The following is a 12,309-nucleotide window of genomic DNA, read 5'->3' as shown; positions in this document are numbered from 1 at the left end:
AAGGTCGACGTCTTATCACAAGAAATGTACCTATGAAATTTGAAAGCCCTAGTACTAACTGTTAATAAACTATGGTCAAGGTTAAAGTCTTTTAAAAGTGGGTCAAACTCAAGTTCAAAGAGTCACAAAATTTTATACCCATGAAAAGGTCTTGTCACATTAAATACACATATGAAAAATGAAAGTCCTAGCATCAACTGCTCAGAAGTTATGGTCAAGGTTAAAGTTGGGTAAATTTTTGCAAAAGTGGGTCAAACTCTAAGGTCAAGAGGTCCAATATGTTGGTACCCAAAGGAAGGTATTGTCACAAGGAATACACATGTGAAATATGAAAGTCATAGCTCCAACCAATCAAAAGTTATGGGCAAGGTTAAAGTTTTTGCGGAAAAACAGAAAACAGACAGACCGGAGGACAGGGCAAAAATTATATACTCCCGAATCTTCGATTACGGGGCATATTAAAAATCTGTTTTTAAATAATTTTTAAACAAAGATTAACTGATTGTTTTCAACAAGAATGTGACATCTTTTTTTTCATCCTCGGAGTGTTTTTATAAAGATATCTAACAAATAAGTTGTGTATGCAATCCTACTTAATTAAACAAAATCCAACTAAGTATATGTATTCAATTGATTGCAAAATATAGATTCAGTGTACATTTATTAATGATTGAGAGGGGAAAATTTACTCATATTTCTAGAGAGAATAGATGTATTTTTTGCTCAATTGGATGTTAAGATGACCACTTTATCATAAGTACAGGAATCATTGCATATTTAAAAGTACTATTGATATAGGCCAAGTATGTATGAACTTCTATAATTGTTATCAACTGAACATTCTTACAGAAAGCAGAATCACTAATTTAAGAGATTCACTATTGTAAACATAAAAAAGATTTCATTTGTTGTAAAATATCATATACAACAATATTGTATGTAAAAATATTTTATGTATACGTACATTCTGTCGTCGGCGACAATATGTACAGTCTAGGTCGGCATATATTGTCGTCGATAGATTGTTTTGACGAATATTTACTTGAGAAAAGAAAGAGAGATTGACAAACACAAACACGCACGGAGGGAGACAGTACTACAGGGAGAAAACTTTTTGGTCAGAAAATTATGTCCAAGATTGATGTGCATCACTATGACATATCAAGATACCGTGATTCTTGAGATATCTGATAAATCAGCTATTCTTTTTTTCTTGTAATATATACTTGGAGAGTGAATACAGGTATGGTTTTTTTGTTCAGTAGTAATGATTATTTGGAAATTATTTTTTGCGTTATTCTTATATACGATCATGTGCTGATATAATATTATAAATATAATTTATTGTTAATAATAATATAAGAATATCGCAAAAAATAACATTTTTAAATCACCTGAACTAGAAGTTAAAGTGAGCTTTACTGATCACATTTTGTCTGACCGTCCGTCTGTCTGTAAACTATTCATAATTTCAGCTTCTCAAGAACTACTGGGTCGATTTCAACCAAATTTGCCACACTTGCATCTGTGGATAAAGGGGATTCAAGTTTGTTCAAATGAAGGGTCATGCCCTCTTTTAAGGGAAGTAGTTACAGTTGTAAGAATAAGTGAAAATTTAGTGACTTCTAAAAATCTTCTCAAAAACCACTTTGTCAGAAAAGTGGAAACTTGTGTGAAAGCTTCACTAAAAAGTGTAAATTCAGTTTTATTCAGATCATGTCCCTCGGGGGATAGGTGTGGCTACAATAGATTATCTTAGTTTTTCATAGAATATTTAGAAAAAAAAAATCTTCTTTAAAGAACTACTGGGTCAGAAGAGATGATACTTATGTGAAAGCTTCATAGCGTACGTTCAATTTTGAGATGCTAGCACAAAAAAGATCCCTCACTGCTCAATGATCCTGAGTGCCAAGTATATATGTAGGTCTAAATTTGCAGCCCTCCACCGGTGGTGACGTCTCAATATGAATGAAAAATTCTCGAGAGGGGCATTTTAACAACAAACAAACAAACAAAAACAAAATCATTTTTGTTCAAGTCATGACCCCAGGGGTAATGTGGGGCCACAATGGGTGAGTTTTACATAGGAATATATATACAGAAAATCTTTAAAATCTTCTCAAACACAAAAGACAGATGTAGCACCCCCCCCCCCCCCAGCTTGGTGGTTTTTTTTATTTTTATTATTTTTTTTTTTTTGGCTTTGGTAAATTTTGTTTGTTTAACTTGTATATACTTAGTCCACAGGTAAAATTTCATAATTAAATAATTAACTTAACATACACAATAACACTGATGGACGACAATATGCGCAGTGAGGGAAGGTACACATTGTCGTCGGCGACAATATGAACTGGACGACAAAATGTACCGTCACAATCACGCTGCATAAAATAGCATACGAGACACGTCAGTGTGATTTTCACACCAACTACATTCACGAAACTAGCAAAAAAACAACAAAAGACATCTTTAAAAAACCATTTCTGTGGGGCGACAATATGTACAGTGAGGGTGAGGCACATTATGTCGCCAGCGACAATATGTACATATGTAACTTTTCAGTCGGCGACAATATGTACCGATGGACGACAATATGGGTAGTGAGGGTAGGTACATATTGTCGCCGACGACAATATGTACAAAACGACAATATGTACCGTCACAGGGTTTAATTTCTCGTCTGAAACATGTACTAAGTATGTTGTTAGACTTTTCCCTCGCCATTCGATTTGGTCCCTCGCTTCGCTCGGCACCAAATCTCATGGTGCTCGTGAAAAGTTTACCAACATATACTTGGATCTTTCAAAGCTAGACAGTGAAAAATCTTCATTGATCGAACCTTGTTTAAAGACCAAGTTATTTAATTATGTATTGTGAGATATAATGACCAAAATAGATATGAATTTTATAATTATAAACATGTATTGAGTTCTTTTTGAAAAAGTCACACTGATAAGGAAGAAAATAATCAATTGCCTTTTGAACTGGACCGGTTCAACTTGTGATAAAATTTTAATTGTATATTTCAATTTGCTACGGTACAATCAGATCTTTATTGACAAGAATTGCACTTGAGATACAATTATCTAATGCCGGAAATTCTGTGGTGCGAAAGTGGCCCTTGATCAAAAATTAAGGATATTAATTACTCTGGAATTTTTGGACACTTCAATTTCCTTGAAAAGATATCATTGCTTTTAAACTGTGATATTTACTAAATTAATGATAATTTTAGGTTTTAATTGGGTCTGAAGTATTTAAGCACTTCTGATCACCATCGTTTTTTCCACAAATATACTAAGTACGATTATACTACATCATTCACAATGAGTTAAGTGACACATTTGGCAATATGTATATTCACTCACTTCATACGATATTTGAAAGATCAATCATAATCCTGTACGTGCAAAATTAATGTTAATTAATATTCCTCCACCGTTTGCAATGTACACCCATATCAAAAATATTTTATATACAGGAGAATGTTTATATTTATTTAGATGTACTTAAAAATACTGAACAAAATTTTATCATGTTTAATTCATTTCATTTTAATACATTATGATATAGGTTCTAGTTGTGGTGCATATGTCATTAAATGTTGTCCAACGATGAATACTCATTTGGTTGTTGGTTTTCTTCGCTAGCTTCTTCCACATAAGGATTTGAGTTTACAGAAGAGAGCACAAATTCTCTCTGTCGGTCTTGTATTTGTGTAGTTTCATTTGAAACCCCAACTGAATTAAGACTACAGCTGGTTTGATTTAGTTCAAAAGGAGTTGTTTTAATTTCAATTGAAAACTTATTGTCATCCTTGTACTTCAAGAGTTTAATTTGTCCAACTGCAGATGCTTCCAGACATGGATTTACCTCCTCTGTATTTAATGAACTATAAATATAGTGGGGAATGTCCCCCATAACTTCGTATTCTTCTCCCTTTTTCAGGATCTTTTTCTTGTATTTCCTCCTCAAAAATAACACTAAACATAGAGTGTTTAGAATAAGACAGAAACCCAATAAACTTGCACAAATCAAAAATAAGATTTCGAAGTTCCGTCTCGGCTCATCAGTAAAAGACACATAATTTATTCTTCGCCGATCTATAGTGGTTTGGTTACTTGTGTCAACTTCAAAGAATACATCAGTAGCTTTAAAAAAAAGAAAAAGAAAATACAATATAATACAGTTATATCTCCCGCAAAGATCTTATTGTCACAGTGATGATTTGTTTTCTTTAATATTTCTACATTTCACATCTTAGTACAAATCTTCAAATTTTATATCTTTCTTCCCTCTTCCTTATCCTCCTGATATGTGAATGTTTTCTACATATCATATATTGGTTTCTCAATACTTCACTAAAACAAATTATGTGAAAGAAGCAAGATTTCTTTTTTTTCTATGCATCAAAACCAGGCAATCATTTTTTCACGATTTATATGTTGTTTGATCTCAATTAAATACACGGGAGTTTAGTTTTGCTTTTTTTTTTTTTTTTTTTTTTTTTTTTTTTTTACTAATTTATTTATTTCACAGACAAAATCAGAGAAATCATGTATAAAACCAGATTTGAAGACAACTTGTATCTGAAAGCGTTTGATTTTTTTAAAACGATGTTTTTGTAAGGTGAAGCATTACCTGTTTCGTTTTTACAACCAAATGTAAAGTCACAAGTCTCAGATTCACAATTACACACGTGTTGACAATCTTCACCGTAATATGGATATTTGCATTTCTTACTGCATTCGTTGCCGTAAAAACCAACACTACACTCTACACAAAAAAAAAAAAAAAAACACAATCAAAATTAAAAGGACGAATTATAAAATATTTTAACAATACAATTAATTTAATCTCAAAATGATGAATAAACATACTGGTGCAACTTTGTAAATGTTCATTCCATCTGTAACCAAAGCAACACCTGTCCAATCTATATGCGTTCAAAAAAAAAATTGAAAGTATTAGAAATGAAAATCATATGAATACGAAAGGCATTTATTTGCAAAACAAACTAAATTTATTTGACTTACCCTGTACATAATTGGCAATTAATCTCTCGTATTAGGCTAACATGGTTAAAAATAATGTAAACACACTTCAAAATAAATAACTCCATTGCCGGCTTCAAATTTATTTATGGGAACTTACGAGATGTACTTTCGTTTTAACTATTCAGAAGGCCATAATTATTATCCTTGCAAATGCGGATCCAGGAATGTTGGTGTGCAAGGGGAAAACGAAACTGACTAAAAATATAATTCATGAGGTGGATGCATATGGGTTGGGATAGGACACTTCTCATGCGCGTGGACAAGCTGATATATATATATATATATATATATATATATATATATATATATATATATATATATATATATATATATATATATATAGTTTGAGCTAATACAGGTCAGAATAAAGCAATATATATTGCGCTGTTTATCAAAATTTGGTGAAAAAGACTTCTTAACAATTATGAAATATTTTTTTCAAAAAAAAAAAAACAATTTAAATAATTCAATACCTAGCCATTTTTATAATGCTTGATGTGCTAATAAAACGTAATATTCAGTACAGAAGAACATCAGTTAAAAGACCTTTAATACCCTGTTTAATCTCTGTTAAAGCTTCATGACATGTCTTCCCTCAAAATCTTTCACAAAGTTTGGGTGATATTTACATGTTCACAGTCCAAACAAAAATTTACTTTAAAAATCATTGCCTGAATAGTAATTTCTCCTGAAATTAAGTTAAAGATACATATAAAACTGTTTTAATATTCTTTTCCCTGAAATACAGTAAAAAAAAATACATTAATGTTTTCTTTCTTGCTGAGCCATTTATATGAAAGTAAGTGGAAGTATTTTTCAAGGATATGCACTTCTTTGTCTAGTTCACCTGTAATGCTAAATCAGGAAACTATGACATTGGTAATTCAAATGTCATAAAACAATTAACTTTACAGCTGAAATTTTCTAACAAACATGTATCTGTACATAAACGTACATGTATAAATGAAAAATATCGAAAATTCAACGACTGGCTAAAGATCGGGCTGAAATACAGAAAATACATATATGACCAGCATTATACTTTCTGACATGCAGAAAAAATGTTTGTGATCAATAAAATAAATGAAATATCCTTTTAGTAAAGCTATTCATACCTTTAAGCAAAGAAATTTTAAAATATAAATGTGATACAAGTAACCATTCTTTTTAATCAATTAGAAAGAACTAAAAATAAAAATAATATTGGAATAAACAGAAATATCAGTTCCTTTGTCTTTTTAATTTTACTGACAGTCACTTTATGTATATAAATTTTGCAATAAAGCTCAATAAACACATAAATACTGATATCAGATTTTATTTTAAGTCAGACACTCTAGCAGTAAAAAGCTTTAATTAAAAGTTATCTTGATCCATTTATTGAAATTGATTCAAAAATGTACATATAGTTGTAATTCTTGATAAGTCAATTTTACTAGAATCTATTAAATAGAAATGAAAACTGTAAGAGGAAGCATTATGAAGATTTGTCCATTTTTAGTAATCACGACAACACAGTTTATCAACATCAAAGATCAATAAATGGAATTATATAAGTTGTGAATGTAGGTGTACTCCTGCAAGACCGTCGACCGGACATCGTTTCATACATAGATATCTAAACCCCATGCTAAGTCCACATCTAATGCCTTTTAGCTTCACTATTGATATAATTACATCGAAATTAAACCTAGCTGTTAAACAAGAGATCCATGGGCCACATCGCTCACCTGACTAACTTTGGCCATGCTGTTCTTTACCAGAATTCCCCCTTGTAATACTTATTGTGGCCCCGCCCTACCCCCGGGGGTCATGATTTTAACAATTTAAAATCTACACTATCCGAGGATGCTTCCACATAAGTTTCAGTTTTTCTGGCCCAATTGTTCTTGAGAAGAACATTTTTAAAGATTTTTCTTACATATTTCAATGTAAAACTTGGATTCCCTATTATAGCCCCGCCCTACCCCCGGGGGTCATGATTTTTACAATTTAGCATCTACACTACCCCAAGATGCTTCCACATAAGTTCCAATTTTTCTGGCCCAGTTGTTCTTGAGAAGAAAATTTTTAAAGATTTTTCTTACATATTTCCATGTTAAACTTGGATTCCCTATTGTGGCCCCGCCCTACCCCCGGGGGTCATGATTTGAACAATTTAGAATCTACACTATCCTAGGATGCTTCCACATAAATTTCATCTTTTCTGGCCCAGTGGTTCTTGAAAAGAAGATTTTTAAAGATTTCTTACATATTTCAATGTAGATTCCCTATTGTGGCCCCGCCCTACCCCCGGGGGTCATGATTTGAACAAATTAGAATCTCCACTACCCCAGGATGCTTCCACATAAGTTTCAGCTTTTCTGGCCTAGTGGTTCTTGAGAAGAAGATTTTTAAAGATTTTTCTTATATATTTCAATGTAAAACTTGGATTCCCTATTGTGGCCCCGCCCTACCAATGGGGGTCATGATTTTGACAATTTAAAATCTGCACTATCCCAGGATGCTTCCACATAAGTTTCAGCTTTTTTGGCCCAGTGGTTCTTGAGAAGAAGATTTTTTAATGACACCACCCTATTTTTGTTTTTGTTTTTTGATTATCTCCCCTTGTAAGGGGAATTGGCCCTTTATTTTAACAATTTACACTCCCCCTTACCAAAGGATATATTGTACCAAGTTTGGTTAAAATTGGCCCAGTGGTTCTTGAGAAGAAGTTGAAAATGTGAAAAGTTTACAGACGGATGGACGAACAACAGACAACGGGTGATCAGAAAAGCTCACTTGAGCTTTCAGCTCAGGTGAGCTATCATGAATGTTGATAGTAAAATTATACATAAAACTGCACTTTTTTCCTGTCTCACAATGCAAGTACCTAAAGTCCAGAGATAATCAAAGTACAGAAAGTACTCCCGGGAACTGAACTTTTCAAACGATGAAAGAAAAAGATCAATTATTGATTTCATTCAAGGTTTTTCTCTTTTCTTCTCTCTCTGTCTCTTGTATTAGCAAATATATACGAGTATCTAATTGTCATATTACATTTCTGAATAAATTGGCTCACAGACAAGTGGAACAGTTTTTAAATGTATTTTAAAAAACTTACGGTTTTCTGTGTGATTCCCTAGGGAGATTAAACATAATTTCAATTTCCAAAATTTAAGGATGTTACTTGGTCTCAATGGTTGGTCATGAAGGAAAAGTCCTTAATATTGAGAAATGCTGGGTACTGCAGAATATGTACAAAAGGGGAGTTTATAGGTAGCTACAATAGTATAACCCTCTCCAATATGTCTCAAAAATAATCATATAGACTTAGTTTTTTTTTCCCGACATATATCAATACAATTATCCCTTGCATTATTCCTCTTTTTTTATTTTATATATATTCTGATGTTAATTTTAAATGTAATACGAGTAATTTTTGCCCTACTAATTTTGAGGAAAGGATTCTAAAAGATGTTTTCTATAAACGTCTATGTAAATCTTTTATTCCTATTTTGGCACCAACCTACCCCTGAATATATTTTAAATCTGCACTATCAAAGGATGCTTGCGTATTGATATGACTGATCATGGCCCTTCTATTCATGAGAAGACTTTTTATGCACCAATAATCGAAGATTCGGGTGCATATAGTTTTTGGTCTGTTCATTTGCCTGTCTGTTTAGCTGTGTTTCTGTTGATCTATTTGTATGTTTGTTCGCAGAAACTTAAACCTTACCCGTAACTTTTGAACGGTTCGTGCAAGGGCTTTCATATTTCACGCGTATTCCTTGTAACAGTTTTGACCTTGACTTTGTAGTTCGACATATTTTGAAAATCTTTAACCTTGGCCAAAACTTTTGAACGGTTGGTGCTATGTCTTTCATATATCAAATGTATTTGTCTTGGGACAAGACCTTCCTTTCGGTACCACATTTTTGACCTCCTGGCTTTGTCCTCTGAGTTTGACCTACATTTGTAAAAACTTATTTTGCCAATAACTTGAGAATGGTTGGTGCTAGGGCTTTCATAATTCAGGAATATATTTCTTGTGAAAAGACCTTTCCTTTGGTACCAAAAATTTTGACCTCATGACCTAGACCTTGGAGTATGACCAATGCAGATATTCGATTTCTTCAAATGAAGGGTCACACCCTTTTTCAAGAGTAGATAATTGAGAAATAACAAAAAAAAAATGATGGCATCTTTTAAAATCTTTTAAAATACTACAGAACCAGAAAATAAACTTAGTGAAGAGCTTAAAGAGGGTAATCACAAAGCTGAATTTAAAGCTCAAGTGAGCTAAAATCACTTAAAGCCATACTGAAATATATTTTTAGCAACTATAAATTATATTTTTACAGCATTTTATGTCGATTGGGAACCAGTAAAAAATCACACAATAAGCTTTCAAGATGCTTTCATGATTTCATTATTTTAATCTAAAAAATAAAAAGAAATCCCTATAAGCACGAAAGGACAACTAAATAAGGTCAACTTCTTTAATTCTTTCTATTAAAAACAGAGATACCTGTACATATGTACCTAGTTAGGTACTATATGCATATCAATCACATTGTGATCAGTTTTACAAGTCATCACTATTTGTAAATTATAGCTTTGTGACAGGTCTCCCCTCAATGTCATCCATAAACAGAGTGCTGAAGATGTCATTCACAAAGTTCGGGTGATATTTACATGCTCGGTCACAGTCCGGACAAAAATTTACTTCACAAATCACTGGCTGAATGGTTCTTTCCCCTAAAATTAAGAAAAAATGATACTTTAAAAATGTTGCAATAATTATTTTCCCTGAAATACAAAAAAATTCAAATACATTTGGTTTTGGCAGAGTCTTCATAAGTAAAGTACAGGTAGGTGAAAGTATGTTCAAAGGATGAACATTCAAAACTTTAGTTAAGGTAGAATGCTACACCAAAATTTTATTTAATGGATATTTTACATGTATCTTTAGAAACATGGTTTCAGCATGGAACGATTGATATATTAGCTCTTAATTATATCATATGAATTTTTTGGGCTATTTTTTCAAAGAAAATATAAAAAATTGTGTTATTTGCAAATAAGATGCTTAAAAGTTTAAGATTTACTCCTTAATCTGTATTGCAAAATCAGGAAACTACAACACTTGTTATTCAAACATCATAAAACAACTATTACAGCTGAAATCTTCTAACAAAAATGTATCTGCATGTACATAAATGTATCTGTGTAAATGAAAAATAAGCTGTTCATAAATTTAATACAAAATTTCAACTTCTAGAAAGTGGGTATTTAGCATACTATGATATTGTATAATCTGATCAAAAAAATGAAGTCACTTCCTTGTAGCAAAATACTGTAGACTGGCAAATAATCACTATGGTTTTAATTTCACTATATTCACGATTCATCATTTTTTCTCGAAATTAAACCCATCGTGAATGCTATCATTATTTTTAAAAACGTTTAAATGCTTTTACGAATTTTAAAAAAAATTCTTGCAGTGTGAAAATAAAATTATCGCAATTGGTACTTTTTGAGAAATTGTGAAATTTTAACACCGTGGAATTAAAACGACTTACAGTATGTGACAAGTCATTCCTTTTAATCAAACAGAAAGGTATAACAACTAATTTTAAAAATAATTTTCGGGTGATTCAAAATATTTCAGTTTCTTTGTTTTTTTTAGTTTTTAGTGACTATCATCTTATTAATTGTTTCACAATAAAACTCAATAAACATCAATGCTGCATTTGTATCAGATTTTATTTTCAGACAGACACATTAGCAGTTAAAAGCTACTAAGAAATCTGAACAAAAAAAATCAATCATACATTTTCTAGTTGGAAATTGGTCAACAAACATATTTCAGATAAAGGAGAAAATGCAAAGAATTGTGGTCCCCCAGTTTTGGTGTCTTATTGGATGGGGTGCAATTATTTATGGCATATTGTAACTGTCTTGTCTGTGTGTCCTGTCTTGTCTTTCCACCATACAAAAAATACTTTAACTTTTTTAATTAATAAAAGTTACCGCAAAGATTAAAGTTTCTCAAAACTACATCAAACTTCAAGATCAAGGTGATGAGGTCAAATATCATAATACAATCCAAAAGGTTTTGTCACAAGTAATGCACATGTGAAAAATACTAAAGCCCTGTTTCTTCTGGAGAATAAGTTATGGCAAAAGTAAACATTTTTTATTATTGGGTCAAACTTCTAGGTCAAGGTCAGGAAGTCAAAAATGATCTGAAAGGTATTGACACTGCAGGTTATGTATATGTAAATACCTGTCATTTAAAAGTTATCACCAAAGTTAAATTTTTTGAAAAGGAGTCAAACTTCTAGGTCAAGGTTAAAGGGCAAAAATCATAGAACATTTAGAAAGGTCTTGTAACATGTAATGAGCAAGTCAAATATGAGTGCCCTATCTTCTCTATTCAAAAGTTATCACTAATGTAAAATTATTTTGAAAAGTAGGTAAAAATCCAAGGTCACAGTGTCAAAAATCACAGTACATTTGGAAAGGTCTTCTCACTTGTAATGCACATGTCAATATCAATACCCCATCTTCTCCCATTCAAAAGTTATTATAAATGTAAATTTTTTTGAAAAGTAGGTCAAAGTCATGGGATCAAAAATCTGAGTATAGTTGGAAAGGTCTTCTCATAGGTAATGCTCATGTAAAATATTAAAGCCCTATCTTCTCTCATTCAAAAGTTATCACCAATGTTAAAGTTTTTGGGACAGACAGACAGACAAATGAGATTTAATGTCCCCTCATTTCACAAAACATTAGGGATCCAAGCATCTAAATATAATTTTTATATTAAGGATCTCTATAAAGTGGCATTTTTGTCCTTTCATCACGAGAACACAGGACCATATTTCAGAGACTTCAAAGACTTCTTAGATCATATTATTAAGAAGCATGAAATAAAAATTTCACTTGAAGATTTCAATTTCAAGCTTCATTGTGAGACTTGTTCAAATAAATTGCAATGTTCAATACTGCCAATATATTGGTCTACTCCAAATTTGCAATATTAAATTTGTCCGTGAATTATATATTGCATAATTTTTTTCATTACCAATTTTGACTGTATGCTAACCATGCAGATGTAGATCTACTAAATAAATGCTAAATATGGTGCTGTATCTGAATTCAAAACCTGTCTACAACTCTCCAGTGACATTTTCTTGTTTTAAATCCCTACAGTGTTTAAAAAATAAGGAAAAAAATAAAATTAAAAAAAATTAATTCA

At 31.7% G+C, this 12,309-nt stretch overlaps 2 protein-coding genes across 2 annotated transcripts in view; both read right to left on the bottom strand.

Annotated features, from left to right (window-relative positions):
• Positions 1–3,556: 3,556 nt before the first annotated feature.
• Positions 3,557–5,146, bottom strand: LOC133201694 (uncharacterized). Its single transcript, XM_061337483.1, has 4 exons — positions 5,040–5,146; positions 4,884–4,939; positions 4,645–4,779; positions 3,557–4,154 (listed from the first exon to the last, which is right to left on the bottom strand). The coding sequence occupies exons 1-4, from the start codon at positions 5,123–5,125 to the stop codon at positions 3,601–3,603; spliced, it is 831 nt and encodes a 276-aa protein (XP_061193467.1). The 5' UTR covers positions 5,126–5,146; the 3' UTR covers positions 3,557–3,600.
• A 4,384-nt stretch (positions 5,147–9,530) lies between these two features.
• Positions 9,531–12,309, bottom strand: part of LOC133201752 (tubulin--tyrosine ligase-like protein 12) — a 232,685-nt gene continuing 229,906 nt past the window's right edge. Inside the window, exon 14 of the mRNA XM_061337545.1 lies at positions 9,531–9,803. Coding sequence (XP_061193529.1) covers positions 9,655–9,803 — 149 coding nt within the window. The 3' untranslated portion in view covers positions 9,531–9,654. The remainder of the gene's footprint in view (positions 9,804–12,309) is intronic.

Source organism: Saccostrea echinata, unplaced genomic scaffold (genome assembly GCF_033153115.1).
Source record: "Saccostrea echinata isolate AGI-Se365-2 ecotype Australia unplaced genomic scaffold, CSIRO_AGI_Sech_v1 ptg000045l, whole genome shotgun sequence".
Taxonomy (NCBI): Eukaryota; Metazoa; Mollusca; class Bivalvia; order Ostreida; family Ostreidae; genus Saccostrea; species Saccostrea echinata.
This window is presented reverse-complemented; position numbering and strand designations above follow the sequence as displayed.